Raw genomic sequence first — 27,208 nt, forward strand, 5'->3', positions numbered from 1 at the left:
GGTGTTCTTTATGCCTCTGGCATTAATACAAAGCAATGTTTTCTGTTATAATCTTTCTAAGTGAGCTCCTCTCCAGGGGTAATTAGTAAACAGTGGGTTTAAGTAGGACCATCTGGGGCAGATGGGTATTGCTTTGCATTTATTTTTAAATCATGAGCCACAGGCTTGCAGTCATGGACTGTGGCTGGGAACAGGAGGGATCAACAGGAGCATCTGGCATTGCTGGCAGGTGAAGGGGAAAGTTCAGGCAACTTTGGCAGAATTATCAAATCTGTCTGCGGAGAGCAGAAATATTTAAATAGGTAGAGACATGTAACCATTCCCTCTCTGAAGAATGAAAGACATGGTTTTAGTGGAGGTCAGAGAATCTTTTTTAATACTGCAAGAATGCAGTGGTTTTGGTCAACGTGATTAACTCCATGTAGGTTTCTCTGGGTGAGTTTTATAAAAATTGGGCCTAAGACTTTTTTGCTGTAACTTTTAATTTTGCTCAGTATTTATCACCTGGCATGTGTGGTTCAGTTTGTGTGAATCAAGAGGTGTAGCTCTGTTGGAAAGAGTTTGATGAGAAGCCATGAAGATGGTCGAATATCTGGGGGCAGAAGAAGATGGAAAGAATTTAGAGTAAGTCCCCCAAGTTGAGTCTGGACTATCATAAATCCTAACCTGTTCTTAAAGCAAACTTCTTGCAACTTCTTAACTTCTTTATTCTGTTTTCTCATTTTTGCCTGGAATGTTTATTTGAGATAGTCTAGCTGCTTATAATTAAAAAAAAAAAAAACCAAAAACTTTTTTTCAAGTGCTGTTTTCTACATCTTTTTCACCATGCCCGGAAATAAAAAATACATCTATATTTTACTTTACAAACACTATAGTTTGCTGTATAAACACTTATAGTTTAGACATTTTATTAAGGAGTATTGCTTAATTGTCAAGGTGTTGTTTGTTTGATGTTAGTCCTGGCAGATATTAGTAGTATTTGTTTAATTATTTTTCTTGATTGAAAATTCAGTGTAAAGCCAAGGGAGAGGAACCATTCTAATTCTTACTAATATGTAAGTTCTTCTGCTGTTAAGCAATAGTTTAGTAAATACTTTCCCTCTGCTAATATATGTAATTTAGCTCCACTATCCAAATACTTTAAACATGATTAAAACACCATCTAAATAGAATATTGAATTAATTGCATTTCTGTTTTACTCTCCACTGTAAAATGAGTAGGTACCAGAATATTTGTCTGGCATGGTTGTTTTTGTCGCATTGTGTGGCCTTGATTAATTTGTGTCTCTCAGTGTTCTTTAACTAAAGATTGGCAGTTCTTGGGTTCAAACAGCTGTGCAAATGCAGCCAGTAACTTTGACACAGTCTGGTCTTTGTCTGAAATGCAACACATGCATATGTTGCCAGGAAGGATTATCCTTTTGTTGCACTGCAAATAATATTTGTGATTATTGATGTTTAGGAAAATACATATGTTGATGGGTAGACCTTCTTCATTTCTCTACCTCCCCTGCTGTGATTTCCATGGTGGCAAAAGTGATGATCCTGCTTCAGTGTAACTGTCCATTTTTTTATTGAAATGCTTTTAACCTGATATATTTAGTAGCAATGTTGTTTTCTACAACTCTGAGTTAATATTCTTAAACTGAATATCCTGCTGCTTATCCTTGTTTCAATTATGTGTGCGTTTTGATTTGTTGTTTTTTCTGGGTTAGTTTTTTTTATTTGTTTTTTTTTAATTACGTGAAACCATGGCATGCAAGTAGATGAGCATGAAGGAAGATAAGCATGTGTTACTTTAAAGTTTTGTAATTCAGTTTTCTTTGTTTGCTGGCTCCTATTTAGCTTGAGTCTGTTGCCTTGATCTGTGAAATGGACGTTTCAAGGCAAAAAGAAAAAAGGAATTTTCAAACTTATCTTTTTATTTCCTTCTAGCCTAGAAATGACTCCATTGCTGAAATGTGCCAGTTCAGAAGTGATATCTTCACTCCATTCAGAGGAGTTAATCTTGAATGTGCTTACAAACACTCCAGACCGCCTTGGCAGGGGTCTGTTCAGTTGGACAGGCCATAATGACCATCCTTGCACGTATCCAGTGCTCAGTAAATCAAAGAGGACAAAGTCTTCAACTATGGGATTTCAGCTTGCTTCAGTTATTTTTTTTTAATGACAAATGAATCTTCCTGAAGACTTAAAACTGTGACTTTTCATTTTATCCTTTTTGAGTGTGTGTCCAGTATCAGGCATAAAAGTATTTGTGTCTGCTCTCTCACTGATGTTCATTTTGAGAAAGATGGAACTCAGAGTTCCATCTGTGTTTGTGTTGTAACTGGATGCATTTTAAGATGAACACTTAGTATTATTTCTTGTATTGCAGATGGCTGGAATCCATCTTCTCATCCATATAAGAAGCTGGAATATGGCAAGTGGGAGTTGTTCATTCCACCTGAAGATGGCCAATCTCCTGTGCCCCATGGGTCAAAGCTAAAGGTGCTTGTTCTACACTTACTCCAACTCTTGAAACCTTTCTTACTCACTTACTGCCCATTTTGTTTCCTTGTAACTAACTTTATCATCTTCTAATTGTTCTAAGAAGCAGAATCAGTTTATCTAGTTGAGCAAAGTGACTTAAAGGAGTGAAACGTTAAGCATCACAAAGAGATTTTGGGAACAGGCATATGTGGCTGAAATGTAGTTGTAGGGTATTGCATCATGCCATAAGAGTAAAACAGTTTACAAATTGATAATCTGAAAGAGAAGAATTAAGTAATATATAGGTAAAATCTTTCTGTGTTTGATGCAACTACCTGTTATTAAGATCCTGTTAAAATCTCAATATCTTGGTAATTTTTGCTATACTTGTAACCATGGCTTTTCAGGTGATTTTTTTGTTGCTTTAATGGTACATGCATATTTGTAAAAATTTTACTTACCCTTTAGGAATTCATAGTATTGAGTGGAAGGCTTAAGTGAAACTGAACACAATTGTATTTCGTGGGCATCCATGAGCTTAAAATACTTTCTTCCAGAAATTACTGAAAACTTTTTTTGAGCTGTTAAATGCCACAGTTGTATGCTTAGTGCAAATACACCTAATGACAACTAACTCAGAGCAGAGTTGATGATTTCTAGGTGAATATTCATTTAAATCAGAGATGCACTTTGTTGCACTCAGAGCTTGAGTTTCAGAGATAGTGGGTGCTAATAGAGGGCAGTAATAAGTAGTAAAGGAAAGAGATATACTGAAATTACCTATAGACTAGGAAAATTAAGAACCTGGGAGCATTTGTGTAATACTGCTACATTTTTAGAGGTCCCATCAACAGAACTAAAATACTGAAAAAAAAAATCCTTATTTTTCTGCTGAAAATCTGTTTAGGCAAACAAGAAATCTGTTAAAACAAAGATAGGTGTAAAAATGCTCTGGAAGTGCTTACTCAGTGTGTGTGCTTATCTCTGTGCTTTTTGTTATGGCTTATGAAATAATCCCAGTAATAAATAAGGATAAATTGAAGTTTAGGAGTAGTCATTCAAGGACAAGAAAGCTGTTTTTATTTTACAGAGCAGGAAAGAAAATACTTGTCTCCAACTCAGAAATGCAGTGATTATGCAGCAAGGTATGAGAGTGCAAAATGGTTATTTAATATTTTCCATGGTCTTGAGATGCAAGTAGGTTAGATTTTTTGATTGTTGCTGAATTTACCTTCCCTGTTGTATCCACAAAACTCTTTACTCATCTACTGTAGAATATTCTATGCTTTTTGTAAAGATTAGAGGTGTGAATGATTATGAGTATTGATAATTTTTAACACAATAGCAAAAAAAGCATAGAATCTTAAATGCTTTTGGAGCAATAGAAGATGATTTTTTTTTTCCTCTTAGATAATCACTGGTCATATCTCCTTATTTTGAAGTAAGGTCTTAATAGTTTTTTTTCCTGTTCAGCATTTTCTTTCAAATATAAACTCCATAAAGCGAAGATTGCATTATACATAATTTTTTTAGTATGAGCAATTCCTATGAATTGCACTTGGTACTGATTTACTTTCAAGATGAGTTGCTGTACTTCTGTAGTTGCTTTGAGTTTTCTGAAAAGCCAGAAGATACCCACTGGTGGAGTAGAATGTGAGATTTTGGTTTTGGGCCTTTTCTACCCTGTCACTTTAGTTGTGCTTTCCATGGTCAATTTTAGACAAAGTTATGTGGCTGTCAGTGAAACTCATTATTATCCAACAGGCTTTGTCCAAAGCAGGACTGCCTGTGAAACAAATTTCCTTTGGAGTATATTCCTTTAAAAAGGAGCAAATAATTAGAAACTTGATTTGTGAGTGTATGTAGTCATAATTGATGGCTCCATCCCTATGGAGCTTCTCCCTGCCTCATCTGTAGCTTTGGTAATAACTTTTCATGACACTTTGTTTTTGTTCCATAGTGCCTTCAGGACTGAATCCAACACTTATCAATGTATACTTGTGATGTAGTCAGATGGTGGAAAAACCACAAAAGTCTCCAGTTAAGGTAGTTCAAAGATGGTTTATCACAAAAGCTTTGGAGTATTCACATGGTAGGCATGTACCTTATGCTACAGCTGATCTTACCCTCTCCCATTCTGCTAATGGATGGAGAAAGCTTCTGCTTTCCTATAAGTTTTCCTTGAGCTATGTGGTTCAAACATTTATGATTGTTCATAAATGTCTGTATTTTGTGTGTTGGAGCACAGTTTGGCTGTTCTTTGTTCATGTAGAAGCTGAGAAAATTGGTTGTTTGCAGATAGAAATTGCCATGTAGATTGCAGAGATAATGTTGAAATATACAGGCACTGGTGGCTGCACTAGACCCAGGCAACAGGCATCTTTGGAATAATGAAAGTATTTCCCATTCTTCTTTACGAAAGAAGCCAAAAGGAATTACAGCTTTAAAAGTTCATTTTACCAGTATGATTCTTAAATACTGAAATTAAAATAGTCAACTTCAGACATTATTGTGGTGATTAATCTGTTAGGGGAAGAAATGTCTCCTCCAGAAGGTGCTTTTCTTTGGCTTCTGTCTACTCTGTTTTGATCTTCAGTTCCACACAGGCGAATGCCAAGTTCTGAAATGGTAACAAGGTCATTTCTTTTAAATAAGTAATATCTAAGCCAGAATGGGAAATGGGTGGAGTGTAGTCGGTGACACTAATTTAGATCAGGTCACAAAATATTTTTGTGGGAAAATAAATGAGGAGCAGAGGTCAAATGTTTGCCTGTTTTCAAATAGGAGCAGGCTGTCTACTGTAGCTCTTCAGGCAGTGTTCTCATAAGTAAATACAAACACTGCAGAAAATGAGTAATTAAAAAACCTGCTGTAAATCTTCTGACACTTTTCTGTGTGAAGAGATGGATGCTTATGATAGTTGAGTGATTCCCTTGTCTATTTTGACATCCACCTTCAAAATAAGGTTACCTGCTAGGAAAGGGTGTCTTTTTTCTTTCTCTCAATCTATTGGGAGCTTAGACTGAGTTAAGTGAACAAATATTGTTGCTATTATGGTAGGGTAGTGCTGGCTTTTAAGCTTCTGATAGGTGTCAAAAGTGAGCACAGATTTAAACCCAAAGCCAAATGTTATCCTTTAATAAAAGAAGCCTTTTTACCTCTCATTATTTCTAATGAGGTAGTTTGAAAGATGTTTTCCTTAAACATCAGCATGTTTGTCATTCTACAGCAGTAGCAGTTGGGGTGCAAGTACTTACCTTTTGTGGTAGAAAATGACTGGTTTTGTTTCTTTAATTTTTTGTGTTCTTAATTAAATTTTTAGAGGACATAGCAAGTTTTTTTAAAAAATTGTCATAGGTGAACTTTTATAGCAAGTCTCATTGTGTGTGGTTGTATAAATGCAGGAGTTTAGTCATTGTTACACTTTGTCCTTTGACTGTTTATTTATAAATGATTTTTCCAACTGCTTAAATGTACCTGTAAATTAAGTTTTCACTGTAGGTGGCAAGATCCTAATTTTCAAGTAGTGTCAATGGAGTTTAGGGATAATATTGGGTAAAATTGAGATTTGAGTATCTGCACTGGGGAGCTTGCTTAATATTATTTACAGGAATGCCAAAGAACAACAAAGAAAATGGGAAGCAATTGGTAAATGGCATCCTTGAAGAATTTAAACCTAGTTGAAAATAATTTCCAAATTAATGGTCAAATTCTGAAATATTTTCACACAGCTAAATAAGAAAAAATGGCAAGGTCAGTACTTGAAAAATATTGGCAATTATGATAGAGCTACTTGCTGCTCTGTAGCATTAATTAGGAAAAGAATCCATATAGCAGAACCACTAATTGTTTTTTGTGAGCTGGAGAGGATATATTAAAATAGAAGTCATTGTTAGACCTTCTAATAATGACAATAGATATGTGATTTCTGAAATTATTACCAGAACAATATTTTTTTTAGTCTAAAACTCATCTGACACTTTAGCTAACAATGTGCTGCATAGGTGCACTACTCTATATATGCAACTAAATATCACTTGAATATTCATGGAATATAGTTGATGTATTTTTCCTGGAAAGAACACCTCAGAAAGTGGTAGAAACCTTTTTAAAAGCTCTGCATTCCATTATTTGTTAAGTCTGTATCCTTTTCTTCTTCACATGTGTCTGTGTGTGTGTATATATATAGTATGTATTTAAATTGTGATGTCTATAGTTTTTTGAGGGAGTATCTTGTACTGTAATGAGGTGATTAGATTTGATAACCTGTGTACTTGTTAGTACAATATTTTTCTACTGCTACTCTTGCATGTTTGAGTGGTTTCAGTGATTGCTGAACAGGAGTTGTAGGTGCCAAGGCCAGTAAAAGACCAAGGCAGGCATGAAGAACACAGTCCTTTCATCAGTTTGCACAAAATGCTTGTAAATTCACTGTGATAGGTTTTAATGTGATAGGTTTTAATATGTTTTCAGTCCAAATATATTACCCTTTTGAATACTCAAGTGTACAAAGGAAAGAACTACATTGGGTCAGAGCATTAACAGTTTATTAATCATGATTGAAAGTACCTGAAGTGCATTTGTATTACAAAGGTAGAGGAAAGCTAGTTGTGAAGAATAGTTTTAAAACTTAATCTTTACAGTTTTACCACTCTGTCCTATACTTCCTAGTAGATCTGCGTGCTCTGTGTTAAACTTGTACACCTTGAAAAAGAATCAAATATGGTGAGCAGGTAGGTTAATCTGTGTCAGGGAACCACCGCTAGTAAAATTCATCAAATGTAATTACTGTCACCAATGAAATAGATGGTACTGCAGCTGACCCCACTCATCAGGAGGTGCAGCAGCAGTGCCAGACTGGTGTGGAGTTCAGGTCTCGTGCACCTGAAGCAGTCTGCAGTCAAAAACGTGTTTATAATGAGAATGTGAAGTCTCAGGAAATCTATTAATAATGGCAGGCTGGTGGCTAGGATTCTAGGGACAGAGGTGTTAAGGATGTGGTGGACTTTCAGGGTTGTAAAATGTAAATAGAAACAGAATACTTGGTTGGAAGGGACCTCAAGGATCCTCTGGTCCAGCCATTCTTGACAAAAGCATGGTCTCAATGGCCCAGCACCCTGTCTACCTGGATCTTAAGTGTCCAATGTTGGGAAATCCAACACTTTCCTGGGGAGATTTTTGTCATTATAGATAGGTTATGTGCAGTCAGATAGCTTTTACAGAGGGAGTCTTGGGTACCCTGAGCAGAGGTCCTCAACTTGATTTCAGTGGAAACATTCCCAAAGAAATGTTTGCTATTTCCTTTAATGTACATACAGAAACACTTCTAATTATTCTGCTTTTTACCTTAGCTTTGGGGAAGAGAGAATATCCTTGCTCAGTCTGCCAAGTTCAGGATCACTTGAGTATCATTTCTTAAATAGTCAGTAGGATGCAAAAAAAACCCCCAAAAACCCAAACAAACAACCCAAAACACAATCACCAGGTTTTCAAATTTGAACAGTGAATGAAACAAATGTTCTGCAGCATCATGGTGCATACCCTCTGTGGAAGAAGCAGCAGACTTGTATTCCTGGAATTTTGAAGTTACTGAACAGGACTTAAATCGTGTACCATATGCATTTCTGGATATAAATCATACTGACAGGAATTAGGACATTAATTTTGTAGCAGTATCCTTCATGTTTCACCATGTGATTGTGAGCCATGACCTTCAACAAATTATTGTAGATTTCTTTGGGTCACAGAGGAGGTTTGCCAGGAGGAGGAGTTGTTTTCTCATTAGTTGGCATTGCCTGTTTGGATTTAGTAAACAATGTGCAACTCCTCATGGACTCATAGGAGAGGTTGTAGCACCAATGAGCTGCTGTAATGCAGTGGATTGTTGTTTTTTGGAGCCTTTGTTGCAGACTGAGTTCAGTTCTTTAGAATATTCTTTTTCTGTTATTTTGTCAGGCTTCATTCTCCTGTTCCATAATTCTCCAGTAGGAGGTTTTGATTTTTAAAAATACTTCAAGATATTTTACTTTTTGTTTATCCATTCAGAAGACTAATTGTTTCAATTACTATTAGGTGAACATTTAAGCAAAATGTGTTGGTTTTTTTTTTTTTTCCTTGAGGAAAAGAGGGAGACATCTTAAAGAAGAAGAGGTCTTGAAACAGAATTTGAGAGTCCATATTAAGAATATATAAGCATGGCTGTGATTGTCATGGGAATTGTTTTGGTTTGGAGGATAGGATCACTTTCTAGGGAAAGCTCCCGACATTCTCTGCAGTGTGGCACAGCCACCCAATTGCAGGGTGCATTCTGCAGCAGTTGTCCTAGATACAAATGCTTTGTAGTTGAGGATCAGTAATGCTTAATGCTTGGGTGCCTGTATTACATACTTCATCAGCTTCTTTTCTACTTGACATGGCTTGGAACCACTGTAAGAAGTTACACTTGCTGTATGTGTAATGTGTGCTTTATTATTATGGTTACTTTTCAAACTATGCTCTCGTACCCCAAGCTTCTTAACTAAGAGACTAGCAGAATACATACAGGAATGCTTCTATATTATACATACACATTTTTATAGTCTTTAAGCTTCATCATTGTTCTTATAGTAACTTGTTTCTGATTAAGTCATAGGGAGGGAAAATATTCTATATTTTCTAGCGATTCCAATTTTCCTTTGGTTTTTTTTTTGGCTTTTTTTTTTTTTTTTTTTTGTTGTTGTGGTTTTTTTTTAAAGTTTTAATGCTTTCCCTTAGGACAGATGTGTGTTTTCCGTTTGTGAAAATAAACTGTCTGTCCCTCATACCTATAATTCTACCCCTGTGGAGCTAACAGTTATGTTGTACTTGGGTGGTTAAGTGAAGTATTTTCTGTACATTTGACTGTTAAAATCAATTGGGAATGTTTCTATGTGATGTTGCTTTCAGTTTCAACAACTCTCCTAAGGTTTCCTGGATTTTGACAGTTTGATTTTCCTATGGTATTTTTATCTGTGTAGATATTTTTTAATACTAAGCTACTGACTCCATTTTTTGATTTACTTTTTTATTCAAATAGATAATACAGTAGTTTTTGTTTTTTCTTGTTGCTACTAGTTTTTTAAGTTTTTTCTAGTTTTTTAACAGGAGCACAAAAACAGAAAAAAAGAACAAAAGCTTTCCTTTTTTATCTGATCTAGTAAACTAGTTAAAGACGTTCGGAAGTTCTGCAATGCAATTGAAATACTTAAATCACAAATGGAGCTGCATCTCCCTCTTTTGGAAAGTCAAGGCATGACTCCATGACTTGGCTTAGAATACAGGCGTTTGCCTCTTTCATATCTTGATTGTATTTTAGTCTTACTTTATTTTTTTTCCTTGAGGGAGGATGGAATGGTGAAAAAAGGGAGAATTGTGAACAAATATTTAATATCCATAAGTTTAGATTGCAATAGCTAATGTTGTGATATGTTTACAAAGCAAATAAATCTCCAATGATTTTTGAATGGCACAGAATGTGTGCACAACTTTGTTAAACATGTAAACCACCTAAAAAGTACTATTATATCTGATAACTAAGGAATATATGTTTTTCAATATTTGATATTAATGCTTGTGCCTTAAGCAGGTTTCTTTTCCAGAAACTAGTTAGGAAGAAAAAGAGCAAACCAGACAACTGGTTTGTATTATCTGACTCGGTTTTGATAGTAATCATAAATTGATCAGGAAAATAAAAGCTTGGGGGAAGGAATAATGTGACCAGTGTTCTATTACTTTTTGTTTCCAGTGTAACCAATTTGCAACTTATGAAGGAGAACAGCCTGGAAGAAGCAACATGCTGTCCATTCTTTCCAAAATTTCATTTCAAGGTTTATGATCAATTCCCTGTAAGGAAATAACTTCAGTCTACAAGCACCTTGACAGATAGACTCGATTTCCTGGTTATTTGGAGCAGTATGAATAGAATGTGGTAGAGTTTTTCAGGGGAAGTTGAGTTCTGCAAAGATCTCCCATTTTCTGTGCTTCTTGCCCCTGCAGTTTGGGTGAAGGTTGATTTGGGAAGGTGCTCCTGAGTTGGGGAAGCTGAAGTGTTGAGGAGCTTCTGATTCATTAATTTCCTTGCTGCCTCTCCTGAGCCTTGTTACAGGGCTGTGCAGGAGCAAGAAGAGTGAGGCACTAATGAGCTGTGTTGGCTTCTTCATTTCTTGCCTTCTATTTCTGAGGCTATTTAAGTGAAAAATTTATCTGCCCTCTAAAAATCTATCAGGTAAAGGGAGACAATTATGGAATAATGCTCTTTACCATGCGGTTAGATCCCAAATTTTTATCAGGCTTTTGTATTTTTATCTAAAGCTGCTTTAAATTGAACTTTCAGACAAGAGGCTCTAGATTCCAGTCCTGAGCTCTGCAACAGGTTGCACTGTGTTATCAGGAAGTGTTCTGCTGTGGTCCTATGCCTTAAGAACCAAACATACTGAAGTACAGCCTCCAGATTCCAGTGCTTCTCTCACACACCAGTGCTGACCTGTAGAAAGGGAGGAGCTGCTCTCTGGTTTCCTCTGTGCTTGTGAGGGGGTGATGTGATTTTATTTGCTGTATGAAATGGCCTCAGTTTACACTGCCCACTGGCAAAAGATCATCAGAACCATGTTGTCTATCCTGGGTGCTAAAGTCAGGATTCATTCTTTTTGAGGATGAATATTGAGTATTGAAGAAAATTGAATTCTTTTGAGGCAGGGGTGCTCAGGGAGAGGGACTTTCAGCTAATAGATTGTAGCACGGTGGGAATGGGTCTCTTCTCCAAGGTAACAAGTGACAGGACAAAGAGGGCATTTCCTCCAGTTGTGCTGGAAAAGGTGTATTAGGAAAGAGTGGTCATGCATTGGAACAGAGAAGTCATTGAGTTGCCATCCTCAGAAGTTTAAGGAAACACATGTATATGGCATTCAGGGACATGGTTTAGTGGTGAGCACAGTACTGGGCTAGCTGTGGGACTACCTGGTCTTTTCCAACATAAACAACTCTAGGATTCTGTTTCTGGAGCAGCTTGAGGATGCTGAGAAAAGGATGTACAACTTAAAGAAAAAGAGAATAGCAGGATTGTATTGGTATTTTGAATGCAGGGCCTGTCTTTGAACAGCATTTATGAAATAAAATCTAAGATCAGGTTTCCTTATAGCACCAATGGGTCCTAGGTATATTGAGTCACATTCTTTTGTATTCTTGGAAATTTGTGGTGCTTTTTCTTGGTTACCCTATTTATCTACAGAAAAAAAAGTAAAAATGTTAAGTTTTATATTCTACAGAGCACATTATGCTAATATGCTCTGTAGAATATATAAGTTTACATTTTTACTTGAATACTACTCCTTCATAGTCAAGCAGTTTTTTTCCATTTTCATGTACTTTTAGAAAAACTGAGGGAGAAAAATACCTTGATGCTAAATTTCTAATAAATTTCATGTAGCAGGAAAAACCTTGTTATGTTATCACAGCATCTAATATAAACTTTCTAGGGAGTCTTCAAGAGTTTGTCCTGCCCATATTTTATGTTTTGTGTTGAATTTGCTTTTAAGTCAGATGCATGTTACTGAGATGAAATGATATTTACAGCTGTATTCCTGTGGCTTTTGTATTTGGATAATTTTGTGTCAGAAATGAATAGATCTGAAGCTAATGAAATACTATAGATTGTAAAATACTGAAATAATAGCTTATTGCCCTTATATAACAAGTCACTTCCATTTCCATATTTATATTAAAGCTAGTCCACTCTCTCATTTTATTAGCTATTGTTGGTTTGATGGCCAATTTAATTTCATCATTGTATTAAAAGCCACATATACCAAGAATCATTCTAAGTGTTTTCAAGCTATTAAAGTAATGAAATAATAATACAGTTTCAGAGCAATTTATTGGCTTGCATATATTCATCAGTTATTTAGTTCTCATTTTATTTTAATTTCCTCACCTGGAGTATAAATGATAAAGCACTATATAACAAATCTCTCAAAAAACAGAAATGTGTCTAAGTTCTTTAAAATACATTTTTAAAGAACTTTCTATATAAATTTTTAAAGAACTTAAAATCAAAATATTTGAAAAGAGAGGAATGGCAGCATGGCTTTTTAGTTCTAGTGCTTGAACCTGTCTCCTAATTAGTGGAAACAGAGGCAGACACCTTATGGAAGCACATCATAATTAAATTAAATGGATTAGATGCAGGAACTGAAAGCAAAAGGAGTGGTTGCTGAGCAGAGTAGTTGTCTGATCTTCTGCAACTGTCTCTTGAATTATCCTCTCACACTGTTCTGAAGATCTCTGTGTACACTGGGAATTGAGGTAGCCAAATGGAGCTGATGTGAAGAGAAGATGAAGGTAGGTAAACACAAAGAAAAAAGGGATATTCATAGACGTACATGAATTTCAAATGTGGTAGTTTGTGTCCTGTTACTGCAGAGGTTCATCTGTCATAACAATAGCACAGCCACATTGAGCTCCATTTTTACACATGGATTTACTTTTTATCTGAATTTGTATTTGTGACAAATCTTTTAAATTTGTTGTGAACCTTTCATACTTTTTATCATTATAGATTGTCCAAGAAAAAATGTATGGTGCCTGTTCATAAAAAGCCAGCAGATTTCCCTGAGTCACAATAGGTTGAAAATTGCCTGATTGTAAGCGCAGAGTTTTCCTTTAAATGCCCCAAGACATCCAGAAGGAATTGCTGGATGTGCTGTGGGTGATATAAAAGGCCTGGGTTATTTTGGAAAGGCAGAATAATGGGATACCCAAGAGTCTCAAATGCCTGAAAAATCAAGGCCTTTCAATCTCACTTGTCCTGCCTTGGCAGAATCATTACATTAAATGAGACCTATTTCAGCTTCTGAATTGCTCCTATGTGTTATTACATTTTCTTTATGATCCTGGACTGACCTCAGAGTGATGGTTTCCCCTTAACTGTAATAAACTGCTTTTGAGAGTTCCAAACATCATCAAACAGACTCATAACCCCTATATTTAATTTTATCCTACTACCTACTCCCCATTCCATGAATTTCCTATCCTGTAGTGGACAGACATGGAACACATTGTCACTTTTGTACTAATGTTACTGTGAAGTTCAGGTCCTGCTTTGTCTTCCAGCAGTCCAGCATTTGGAAAATTGGAAAGAACTTTTGCACACCAATTCTTATATATCTTCAAAGCCAGACTTTATTGGTTATGTTTTCTCTGACTGCAGCTATACATTTGTTTTTATTTAGGTTTGAAAGTTTTTCAGAATTAATCACTTACTAGCACTGATGCTGTACAACTCAGGTTTGAAGTTGTGTTTTTTCGACATTGGGTGTTCTCATCTGTGAAATCCACAGCATTTATTACATTGTTTTTGGATGCTAAACTTTAGGATGCTGTACACTTCAGACAGAAACTTTGAAAATACACTTAACATCCCTTTAATAGAAAATGAATATGCCAAACATCAATTTTTAACCTTTGCATTCAAAAGATGTACAGCATAGGTTGAGGTCTTCACTTCTGTTGTTTTGCAGTTGTACTTATATAAATTGTGTGTCTGTGTCATGTCCATTTTTAGAGCAAATTGACTTTTTAATGCCAGGTTTTGAAGGACATTTTCATTCTGTCTTCCTGACACTTATTTCTGTGAGATCATTTATTTACGTGTATTTATATCTCACTTGGAAGCCAGAATCATGTGACATTCAAAGATCACATCAAGGATTTTGAATGTTTACCACTAGGGGAGGTGGGGAAAAACCCTAAACTATTTAGGTGAGCTATTTTTAAAGTTGATATCAGCAAATTCAGCATGACTTGGAATTTCCTACATTCTTGTGTTAGAAGTTTCCAATGGGAAAGCCATCGTGGAGACTCTGGAAACGGGGGGAAAAAACCTCTTTTTGGTAGTTCTAAGCAGGCTTGCTGTTTAAAGATGCTTCCCTCTTTGCACACAGACACACAAAAAAAAATCATGATGTTGTCCATGTAGTATACAATTTGATATATATTACTTTATCTCATGTTTCACACAAAGAGGTGGTTAATGTAGATGGTGGCAAGTTCTTTACATCAGTTATTTTGTATTTTTCCATTCTGTCTGTATTTGGGCAGTTTAAATGTAACTCTTTTGAGATACCAGTTTCTTTCTTCTTTAACAATTTTTGTTGTTTTTTAACTAATTGGGGAGGATGTATTAGTTTGTGTTGGAGACTTGGATTCCTTTTTTCCCCTCACTTGTCCTGTTGTTGCAGTGTTTTCTGTAATAATAGGATCAAAAATACAGGGATTATTTTTACCTAGGATTTTCTTTCACTTAAATCTAAACTGTAAAAGAGGTTGTTTGTGATGAGAGGTTTGTTTGGTTCACTTGGCATGTGTTTCATGCTATGGAATTATGCATTTTAAAAGCTTTATTTAATGGGAGCTGTAGTTTTTATATCAAATGGTGGCATGTACTTCCTCATATACATTGAGGAATGATCAGGGACATGCCTTGTGAAAATGAAGTAGGTAAATCCCCAGGCCAGTTTGAAAAAGTCTAATTTAATAATCATCATGGTTTTATATATGTTCTTTAGAGAACAATTTTTTGAGTTAATTAGAAAATGTAAAGTCAGCTATGAAGTCTTGATGAACTGAGTAGTAGCTAGTTACGCTGTAACTTTTATGAATTTGTTTTTACTCATTTCAAACTAATTTGGAGGAAAAGTATAGTATCTGTTAAAGTGATTTATAGATACTCTGTCAAAAGTGCTGTGTAATGACTCTATTCAGTATTCCTTATGCATGTAAAAACTGTAACAGCACATTGAGAAGATACACAGTAGCTAATTTTTATATCTGGACACTGCATAGAAGGGGCCACGAGGCATAATTTGGGGTGAGTGGAGCAAGAATATTCACCTGTCTTTGTTTTATGTATGCTTTATAATTTTACTCCTTTTATCATTATATTATTATTTTATTATTTTACTTATGTGTAATTGTTTCAAGAAAGAGAAAAGCAAATATGGGAATTAAAGCTGTCAGATTGTTTGCATTAGAGTTATTTTTTGTCAGTCTTGGGCTGAACTGCTCTTTGTTTTGTGGTGCCATTTAGTTTTTTCCTGTTCCTGTGATCATGCTTCAGCTAAGCATGGTGATGTTCTCTCTCAAGAAACTTCAGAGAGCATTATTTGGAATTTTTATTTCTAACTTTATTAATAAAATTTATACAATATCAGGAGAGAGGAGTAAGATGATTGAGTACAGAGCTTGATAATTAAGCCTAGGAGAGACCCTGTAAATGGTCTTCACATAAAATTAAGAAAAGTATTAAACAAGCATAGCTACTAAGAATTGAAATTGCCAGGGATCACTTGATAGATCTGTAAGGATTCTGTGTTGATTATGCTTCTGCAAACCAGAGAAGGAAAGGACTCAACTTTACCAGCTCTGGTGGTGTAATAATTGTTTTTCTTGACTCTGCTTTCTCTGTGCACAGCCCACGATACTAAAAATTACAGCAACAAATGAGCAAACTTGAGGTTTCTACTGTAGGGGTAAGATTAGTCTATAGCCATGGCTGGATATATTTGAAAAATGTTTCTTAAGACCACCTATACTGTAAAGAAAGCAACAAAAGCATTTTATTATTTGTTTAAAGTAAGTGCTTCTCCACATTTTTTGAGATTTTTCTGATATTTGCATGGTTAAATTTCATTACTTCTATTTTTGGATAAATGTATCTTGGGTTGGACTCCATGATCTTGAAGGTCTCTTCCAACCTTGTGATTCTCTGATAACTTTCTTTTGAGCATGGGAGTTACCTTATATGTTTGCATAATAGAACTGAAAGCAAAGTTTTAAAATTAATGAACCCAAAAATTTAGATTGTGAGCCTTAAAATAGAGCAGACCCTAAAGTTGTGAGACTGTTCAAGTGTGTAAACCCAACCTGTAGATTTCCACGGCTTGTTTATGACTCTATATTATTTCTATCATAATATATGACAGATAAATTGATGCATTCCTAGGAAGTTTTAGTTTTATCTTTTAAAATTAAGTCTGTAAAAGTTGATAGAACCTTATATGATTTCCTGTAAGTCTCTCAATTCCTGAAAAGTGTAGCCCTTAAGTTTGGTTTTGTAGATGTTTTGATTAAATGCAAAACTAGCACTTGAAAAAATTACTTCTAAATGAATGCTGAAACAAATGCACTGGTGTCTCACAAATAAGGGAAAATAAGGTCAATTTAAGTGACTACAGAACAATACAAGTTCTTAAACTTTTTTAGAAGGAAAGGATACAGAGATTGGTTGTGCCGTATAACTATAGAAATTTAACTTGAAAAAGTCAAATAACTGATGGTTGGCTATTTAAATGGTTTTCTGATATCTTTTTTTCTCCTAACTTTTTCATTGCTTAATGGCTTTAATTAAAGACAGTACGTGACTGGATTAATATAGCATAATAAAGAAATTTACATTTTTCCCCTCCAGTATCATTTTTGGATTAAACCAGTACTACAGCTAATTAATGTTCTGAATGTAGATTAATTACTTCACATTTCTTAAATGTGCCCACCCTTCATAAGCCTGTCTAGTATGAATTATACTAAAATATTAGAAAAAAGGAATGCTAAGATGAGTAGGTTATTATATGCCGTAATCATCTTATTTCTGTGATGGGTAAATTGGGACAAAATAATAAAAGAAGCAATAGCACCATCAGAAGTGTGATATTAGAGAGAGCAGATAACTTTTATTATTTTAAGAATAATTTGCAAATTGTCAATGCTATCAGCAAGGAGGATCTTCACAGTGTTGATAGAATTTGCAGAAACACTCTTTGAGTCAGCTTTGCTAGTGCAGCTAACAGAAGAAACTTTCCGTGCAGCTTTACAGTGTTTTGCAATAACTTTCTCAGCTTTTTTGGTGAGGTTTTTGATATGAATTACTCCATTTTATAAAACCTATTTTAAATTGTTGGAGTTATAATACTGTGTACTGAGGGACAGCATTCTTCCTTGCCTTATTCTATCAACTTCCATTAGCCATCTGCATATACATATTTTCTTCTTTGTTGATCTAGATGACCTTTATAAGGTTCCTTTCAACTAAACGTGATTCCGTGATCCTGCCTTCTTCCATGATTGGGTTAAGGATACAAATAATCTCTCAAAACAATGAAAGACGCTTGCCCGAGGTCAAAAGGCAATCCTTTGATAATTTTGTCTTCCAGACTACCTGTTAGGAATTCAGAGCAAAACAAGTAACTTCTTTTTAACAAAAAAATGACAAAGGAGTGGAAAAAATCCCCTATCCCTTTTCATTTGAGGCTTCTTATAATTTCATTGTTTTTCTTACAAAAAAAGAAAAAGCCTCATAAAACCCACAACCAAACTGAAAAGTCTCAGTCATCACTTTGTTTAAAAAAAGCAGAATTAAGAATTCTGTGCGTTCACTTGCTTGTACATTTCTAGGTTTTAAATTTGCAAACCATCTGTGTTACTGTTTTAGTGGCAGCCAAGATACCAAGCAAAACCAGAGTAGTGCTGTTCCTTGTGTGCTGAGGAGAGGGAAGGTGGAATGGGGTGGGAGGATGTGAGGTGGAACTTTTTCTTTGCTTTGACCCAAAATTTGTCCTGTGCTTCTTGTGCTGTCTGTGGTTCCGGGCTATGTGACATTGTTAAGGACTCTCACAGCATGGAAAAGAAGATGGCATTATGATATTAAAATTGCCTTACTAGATTGTTTTGTTTGTCAAATTAAACAAATCACAGTTCTCATCCTAATGGCATAATACTGCATGTCTGTTTAAATTTATCAGAACATGGAAAGGAAATAGCAATGACAGGAGTAATTAGGGAACCTAACAGAAATCCATTTGGGAAGGCTTCTTCTCCCATTACTTATATAAATCTTATGTATATTCTCACCTTTCAGCTCTTGCTGTGAACATCACTCCTGTGTGACATGTCTGGTTTACTGTCCCTTTGCAAATCATCCCTGCGGGCAGGGTCATTCTTCCTTCTCTTGACTTGCATTGTGTGTTTGTGTGTTCTTTAAATTAAATTTCTGTGTAGTCTCCTATTTCATTCTGTGCTGTGGCTTGCATAGAAGGCGTTCTGTGAGTTATAAGTGACTGCCTGCATATGCTGTGTTATTTTATAGGTGGTGATTCGTGCTCAGAACGGCGCCCTCCTCTATCGTATTTCACCCTGGGCAAGATATGTGGTCCGTGAAGAAGACAAAGTGAATTATGATTGGGTTCACTGGAATCCTCCACAGTCATATATAGTAAGGCTTCAGTATTATTTTTGAGAGGTGTAGCACGTTATCTTTGTCTCCCTGTTTGGGAGAAAATAAAAGGAAATCACAAACTAGTTAAAAAAGCTGAGAGATGATGGGCTTTTATTCATGGCTTTGACAGAAATAAATGACTTTAATGATGGATGTTTTTGAGCGGCTTTTTCAGCCTCCTGTAGAATGTATAAAAATAGTTATTAATGTGGTATTTTAAAGTTGTTTTGCCACCTGTTAGGCAAGATTGACAGGTATTCTGGGACAAGATGGCTGTTCCTGGTAGGGTGGAGAGTGGGGAATTATCAGTACTGGATATAAGGATTGGTCATCTGCAAATGCTCAGTACTCAACACTAGATTAATATTCCATGAAGTCAGAAAAAACTTCCAAAGTAAGGTGCCAATGCTCCAGTCAAATCCTGGTTTCTTTGTACCAGGAAAATCCCATTATTGAATTGAAAGCCCTATTTCTTCTCATGCACTTTTTTAAGGGAGAGAACTCGTTGCATGATATGTGAAAAATACCCTAGGAGAACATTTGGAAACTTCAGACTGAGTGATGTTGTTTCATAAATAACTTTTTCATGCTTTCCCTGAGAAATGGTATGCAGTGGTTTATATTAGAGATGCTGTAACCTCTATTTTGAGTTAAATTTTTGCATTCACTTCAAATTATGAAGCAACTGCTTGAGAGAGAAAAGGCTACTGGCATGGAAAATATTTTCTTTAAAAACAGATAATATAATGTACATTAAATGTACGTTAACATAATGTACGTTTAACTCACGTTAAAGTGTGTAGTCTATCAATTTAGTGGCCTGCTCTGTGTATGATGCTCTGTGACATCCTAATGTCATCAAAAAAAGGAATGGGTAGGAATTTGGGAATGCAGTGATTGGGATGACCTAGAGTCAAAAAGAAGCTTGAACTTTTGGGTGCAGATAAGGCCTTACTGAAAAAATTAATAAGTCCTTTTATGAATAGTAGAGGTGTCCATAGGAAATAAATCACAGGGAACAAGCCTCAATCAGAAGTTTTGTTCTTCACATTGTTCCTTTAGTTTCTGTTCACATGTTTGTGTTCAACTAGTTTTGTTCCGCATTTTCAATATTTCACCTGAATAATAAACGAACAAATAGGATATTTACTTCAATGGCCTCTGTATTCTTCAAATATTTTCACCCATCTAGAAGTGCTGTGTACTGATCACCAGACTTGGGATTTTTAAATTATATTTTAATCCTAAGTATTTACAATATAAATGATTCTGTGCTGTGGGACTGTATTCTTTAGGAATAACATTTAAAAATTTCAGATGAGATAAGGCCGTGATTTCATGTACCTGCAAAAAGCAGGTATGCTTAAAAAATAAAAGCCTATCTTATTATTTTCTCTCTCTATTTTCAAACAAGCTTCATAGTGATTCAGAAGGAAAACAAGTGGAGTGGCTACTATCAGTTTGAACACTGAAGTATAATTTAAAAAGAATATTAGAAAAGCGTTGAATCATGAATGTCTAGTTTCTTGTTCATAGAGGATGTTATTTTCAAACAGACATTTCCTTTAGAAATATAAAATGGTCAATTGCTTCTGAAATGTTTAGAATGCTCTTAGAGGAAAAACTAAATAAACCTAAATTGTTTTTCATCTTGTACAAATCATGTGATTATGACAACACTCCTGAGCTAATGACATCTCTGTTTATTTTTTTTTTCTTATAGCATAAGAATCCTTCTCCCAAGAGATTAAAAAGCTTAAGAATCTATGAATCTCATGTGGGAATTGCTTCCCCAGAAGGCAAAGTAGCTTCTTATAAAAACTTCACATACAATGTACTGCCTAGAATAAAGGACCTTGGTAAGTAATACCAGAAATGCTTGCAGAGTTAATACTTCTGTGCCTGTGCTTGTTAGAAAAGACAACTGTCAAGTATCTGGAGGTTTTTTGAATTTCCCAATTACACTTGCTATAAAAATAGATTCTTAGGTGAGCAAAAATCATAAACAAGTCAAATCTATGGAGAACAAAGACTGAAATAAGATATGTGAATTAAAAGCCTATTCCAAATTTTTAAGTAAACTATGGTTATTAAAGCCCAGATAAGTATTGCAAGGTAATTTGCTTTTGGCATGGTTTGCTTTCAGCTTGAAAAAGGACCTGTTTTTGTGATAGTATTCAGAAAATACTTCATTCTTAATTGGCTCTACTAGTGTAAAGCTTAATTCTAAGAAAGGACAGAAGAAATACCTGAATATTCTTTGTTTTGCCAGAATAAGCATGCTAGACTTTTTATCCCTGAGCAGTAGCTCAGAAGTATCGGAACAAGCAAACTTTAAATATGAAAGACCTTCTTCAGGAAAGGAGCTTCTAGTATATTGGAGAGGATATGTGAAAGAGCTGGTAACATTATCTCAGGAACCACAGCAAAACTGTTCAACTTAATTTCATTTAATTATTTTTTCCCATGGTGTCTTTGCGCTATTTCTGTAATGGACAATGTTAGAAGCTATTGCCTCTTACTGCCTTGTGATGAAATATATATTTTACACTGCTATAAAATAATCATGACATCTGTAGCTGAAACCTCTGTGGATGGTGGCTGTGTTTGTGTTTGATTTGTTTAAATTCTGTTTTATTTATCAGAGTGCCTGAAGAGGACATTTTTGTGTAGCTTTGCATGTTAAGTCAATGTTTTGTGGCTTTTGCCTTTTGGTAAAGTTGAGCTTGCAGGTGAGATGAGAGAGTTTGCACATGTGGAAGATGTTTGCGATTCTACATTATGTAAAAAGCAGTTTTGGATTTTACATTATATATCTGTGACTCCTTACTGCCAAGGGATTTCACTTATCCCAGGAAGTTAATAGGATTTATAGAATCCTGCAGTTTTTTCTTTGTGAAGAAATGTCATGAAAAGGCTGATACACCAAATAATAAAAAGCAGTATCAAATTTAGAGTATATAGAAACTATTAATTATTTTCCTTCTTGTTTTCATTAAGTAAACATCATGGGAATTAAGTATTTAAGAATATATTTTTAAGGTCTGTTAGATTCAGTTTTGGAATGTCTTACTTTTTAGGACAAGCTTAAAGACATCACTATATGAGAACCCTAATATATTACTAGTTTGTCGGAGGATGTGCTTGACAAATAGCAAAATAAGTAGCAAGCAAATTGAATGAGATGAATTTGATGCAATGTTGCTGTTTATTTATAAAATGATGTAAATAAAAATAACTACAATGGGCCTGAATTATAAACCAGCAATGAATCTGACAAATTGCTGAGCTCACACCAACTGTGTTCTAATAATAGCTCTGATTTTAAATGTCACAGCAATAAAAAAACACAGAAGAATAAAAAATTCTACAGCATCTTGTTGAAACTAAGGAATGAAGTGAATATTTTCTTCAAACTGAGAAGTGGTAGAGGTGTGAGTCTTAATAGCCTGTAGAAAAATCTTGATTCTTTAGAGTTCCCTTCCTTAAGCATGCACTGAACTATCTTAGGAGATGGAACACAGTGTGTCCCCCAGCCCTCCTGGACTGCTTTGGTTCTAGGGTGAACTTGGAATAAAAGCACATTACACTTGTGTTTTTTTCTTTTTGGAAGACTCTTGTAGAGGGAAGAAATAATTATTAAAGTTGGAAAACTGTGTTTTTGCTGAATGAAAAAAAGATTTAATATGTCATGAAATTATAGTGTTGTGCCTAAGCTGGAGAGATGTGCATCTAACAGATGGGCCACTTGGTGGATAAGGAATTAGAAGGATGGTCACATTCAGAGTTTCAGTCAATGACTTGATATCCAAGTGGACACCAGTGATGGGGTGGCCTCAAATTGAAGCAGGGTGTATTTAGGTTAGACATTAGGAAGAAATTCTTTATTGTGAGGTTGGTGAGACACGGGAATAAGTTACTCAGAGAAGTTATGGATGCCCCATCCCTGGAAGGGGTGTTGAGCAATCTGGTCTAGTGGATGGTGTTCCTGCCCATGGCAGAGGAGTGGGAACTAGAGGATCTTTTAAGTTCCCTTCCCACCCAAACCATTCTGTGAATTTGTCATAGTGTGTGTAGCCAGTGGATAACCCTGACTGCAAGTGTCAGAAGTTGAAGCAGTTCAGGACATGCAGGTTGGGATAACTAATATTCTGAAGTTAGATAAGGATTACACTTCTTTCTGTCTGCATCTGGGAGATTCAGTATGTGTAGATCACTTGACAAATTGGCTGTTTCATTTGCCATGGAGATCTCATTAGTATAAACTATTAGTTAATAATTCATTATGAAAGTTACTGAATCTTTAGGTGTTAACCATTAGGTTCAGAGGCAGCTAAAATAAGAGAAGACTAGAATGGGTATGTTACAGGTGTTGAATACTCTTTTTACTATCCTTAAGGCATTTGTTTGTTATATTTGTTTGTTATATTTGCTTTTATTATAGGCTATAACTGTGTCCAGCTGATGGCCATTATGGAACATGCATACTATGCCAGTTTTGGTTATCAGGTCACAAGTTTCTTTGCAGCATCAAGGTAGGTCTAAGTGCTCCAGCATCCTCTCTGTTCTTTTCCCTTCCTTCACATCCATTGAAATCACTATTGCATGCAGATGTGTGTGTTTGCAAGGAAGTGTATAATGGGAAGCAATGGCTCAGATAATTACTCTACCTTCCTCTTAAATCTGAAATCAGTTTGGCACAGTGATCAACAACTCTGTGAAATGCTTTTGATAGAATTACAGACAAAAAGTTTATAAGTAACTTCAGCTACCATAGCATATTCTGGGTAATCCACCTTCAGCAGTCTTTATGCATGGGTTTGGGGTTGTAGAATTCTTGCAAAGAGCAAACGGTGTGTAGGGCTTTCTTTTATGACAAACAGAACTATATATTGTTTGTAATTAAATTCATTAAAATCGTGGCTCTGTGTTCTGTGGGCACCCTTTCCCGTACAGGCTTGTAACAGACTGTGCTTAGACTTGAGGTATAGGGTGAAATTACATGAAAAATGAGTTCAGGTAGTTGTTAAGAAAATGACAATAAATGTGGAAGTCTTTTTTTTTTAATTTATTTTAAATCTTGGAGCAGATCAAGTGGCAACCAGGCTAAATTTAGATAGGCAGTTTTTAACTATCCAAATTTTTAACAGTTTTTAACAGCTTAATTAGTTGAAAAAATGTGTCAAGCGTAGGAGAAAAAAATCTTGAAAAAAATCTTTTGAAGAAAATGGTGTAATACCTAAACCAAATAACCAAGCAGGAAAATAGCAGCTAGTGTATTTTGTGGGCTTTGTGGATGTACATTTACTTTTGTAATCATTGTGTTACTTTATTCCAGCAATATGAATGTATTCTTGTCCCTTATGAGCTAAGGAAGTGTTCAGTATTAAATAGCAGCTTTAAGTTGTTATTAAATAGCAGCTTTAAGTTGTATCTGTTATCTTTTGTACTGAATTTTATGTATGATTAAAAAGGAAAGAGTAAAACAATCTATTTCTGCAAAACATTGTGTGGATGATGGAATTCTTATAAGGAAAAATGGTTTCAAATGTTAGTTTGTAAGCAATATCTACTGCTTAAGAGGCTGAAAAATAACGTGTGTACATCTGTAGAGTAGATGGTGAAGAACTGCTGACTTTGATGTAGTTTCCATGATGAGTGTTGAGCACTGCCAGCAGGAGTCCTGATGGTGCCACGTTGTGTTTCACAGCCGGTACGGAACTCCTGACGACCTGAAGGAGATGATTGACGTTGCTCACTCCATGGGCATCACAGTCCTGCTGGATGTGGTGCACAGCCACGCCTCAAAAAACTCAGAAGATGGTCTCAACCAGTTTGATGGTACAGATTCCTGTTTCTTCCATTCTGGATATAGAGGCAATCACCAGCTCTGGGACAGCAGGCTCTTTGACTATGCAAAGTGAGTATAAAACACCACTTCAGCTGTGCTAGTCGTTATATTTCATAGCAATTCTGTTAAAACTACACTCCTCTCCAAGCTGGTAAAGTCATTTGGATTGTTTACAATTGCAGTATGTGGAGTGAAATTCCTCTACTTGGCTAAATCCTTAAAATCTAACACTTAATTATGGTATTTCAATTTCATTACTTTCCTGTCATCTGTGACTACCAATGTGCATGTTATATACCATGTGCATTGCATGCATTATATAATTATAGTTATTTTTATTTAAAAACATATTTCTCTATTAATATCAATTAAATATCTATTATATAGGAGTATATAATTGTGTATTTTATGCATTTTATGCATATTATATTCCTACTATATATAGTATGTTGCATATATATAAGAGATTATGTTTGTAAATTAAAAAAAATAGTAAGAAAAGCTGATGAAAACTTGTAAGCTCTGTAAATTTATTGACATACTGTCAGGTTGTTGAAATGTAGGAAAAGATTTCCCCCAGGACAGCTGACTCTATTTCAAAAAGCTTCTGGAGGTCAATCAACAATTAATATGAAGCAGGGGTCATTTTCAGTAGACATTTCTAGAGACCCCAGTTTGTGCAAGCTTAATTAACCAGTATAAATATAACGTGTGTCAAAACATGTATTAATGCCAGTTGATTGTTAGTACTTAATATTGTTTACTCTGTGTTCTCTGAGGTATTGGGGGCAAGGAGATTGATCTTGTATGCTGAATGTTTCAGTGGTTTAAATGGAGAAACAGGTACAAGCAGCCAGCTTCTTTCAGTGTCCTTCTCACATTTTTTTCTGTTTGTTCATCCCTGAAGCACCCTGATTCTTCCCTTTCCTTTCCTTTGTTTCCCTAAACATTCCACAGTAAGTTTTGTGTAACTTCACAATCTCCTTAAGGCATGTCTTAATAAAATTCTGTATAGCGTTCTCACTTATTCCAGGATAAATTCTCTTATTTTCCCCCTTGAGATGCATAATCTGGTGTGACCTTCTTACCAATTACCATGTCCTGTTTCAACCCTTTTAAGGTTATATTTGAATGTTCCTGTGGTGGCTCATCACAGAGCAACTGTAGAGTTCTAGTTTCTTGTTAACCTCTTAGTTGTTAAGGTTTTTGTGCTGCAGGTTCAATTTCCAGTTTTTTCCTCATTTTCCTCCCTTGTTTACATTGAATTGCCATGGACTGGATGGATATGATTGCACAGAAGTCATGTTACATAGCATGGGCCAATTGTTTAATGGAACTCAGTGGCAAATAAACCAAGTGACCAGTGTGAAAAGTGACTGGTGCACTTCAATACTTAATAGGATGAGCTGTTCTTTATTTGGGGACATTTTAATGGGTCATTTCAGGGGGAGTTTCTGATGTGATTTATTGTGATTTAATAATTGAAAGAGATGCATTTTAGTCCTTCCTATAAAGCTTTAAATTCATACTCAAATCAGTTGTGTTTCAAATAATCTTAAAGCTTTGGTATCAATATGATAGTATTAGACATTTTATTTCATTTGATTCTTATGAGTAAGCAACAAGTGTGTGAGTACCAATGTCTCTAGTGAGACAATGGAATGTGGTTATGGACCTTCCTCTGTTCTGGTTCTTCCTGCTGGAAAAGAAAGTGATGCTGGTATTGAGTGTTTATAAATGAGAGAAACAACCAGCTCCTCTGTAGGTTGCGCTTGTCAATGTTAAATATTTCTTCAGAAGTGAAGAACTGCTTCCATGGCTTGTTTGGGTCAGTGATAGATACCTGTGGAGTTCCTTTTCCTGCTTTGGCTTTGGAAGAGGTACCAGACTGAATGCAGAAAAGGGGAAGTAGAAAGAGCTGTGAGGGGGAGAGATGAGATTAGAGAATAGCAAAGACCAGAGAAACTGAAGCTCTTGGATGACTTGGATGACTGTGGGTCACTTGAAGGTCATTTCCCATCCCCTACCCTCTCATCATATTCAACTGCAAATCTGGAGTTCTCTTTTCAAATGGTTGTGGAAACCCTTTCTTCCTTCAAGCATAGGATGCTGTGAACTTTTCTAGTTGTTAAGGGATTCTGTCCTCCTCATAACTGAGACAGTAAATACTCTCTATTTAGAGTCAAGTTTTAAGGCTGAAAAGTTATAACCTTCATGGTCAGTGTAAGTTTCACAGAACTGATTAAAAATAGTTTGCATTTTTTCCCCTCTTTGTGTGTGCAGGTTCTGAGCAAAACTGTGGAAGAATCAAACTGACATTTCATTGAAAATGTTGGGTTTGGCTTTTTTTTCCCTACCCAGTTTAGTCTGTATTGGCATTCTGCTAGTTTCCATACCAGTGGATGAGCAGCTCTAGTTTGGATGAGGCAAGCATAAAAATCTGTGAGAGAGACTCAAGTTGCTGGCAGATGTTGAAAGTTTGGTCAAAATAAATGACAGCAAACACAGTCTGTTGAATGGTCTACAGAAAAGCTTGCTTGCTGAGTGAAATTTCTTCAGCTAGCACAGCATTCTATCCTGCACAGAGCTTGTACTAAATCCCT

General features: G+C 35.5%; 1 protein-coding gene across 1 annotated transcript in view; it reads left to right on the forward strand.

The window, feature by feature from the left end:
• The window catches only part of GBE1 (1,4-alpha-glucan branching enzyme 1), a 136,272-nt gene that overhangs the window by 38,701 nt on the left and 70,363 nt on the right, over window positions 1-27,208 (forward strand). Inside the window, exons 3-7 of the mRNA XM_054270313.1 lie at window positions 2,378-2,490; window positions 18,626-18,751; window positions 20,478-20,613; window positions 23,199-23,289; window positions 24,465-24,674. Of these exons, the coding sequence (XP_054126288.1) occupies window positions 2,378-2,490; window positions 18,626-18,751; window positions 20,478-20,613; window positions 23,199-23,289; window positions 24,465-24,674 (676 nt within the window). The remainder of the gene's footprint in view (window positions 1-2,377; window positions 2,491-18,625; window positions 18,752-20,477; window positions 20,614-23,198; window positions 23,290-24,464; window positions 24,675-27,208) is intronic.

This window comes from Melozone crissalis, unplaced genomic scaffold (assembly GCF_028551555.1).
Source record: "Melozone crissalis strain CALT ecotype California unplaced genomic scaffold, PUWL_Pcris_2 ptg000009l_1, whole genome shotgun sequence".
NCBI classification, from domain to species: domain Eukaryota; kingdom Metazoa; phylum Chordata; class Aves; order Passeriformes; family Passerellidae; genus Melozone; species Melozone crissalis.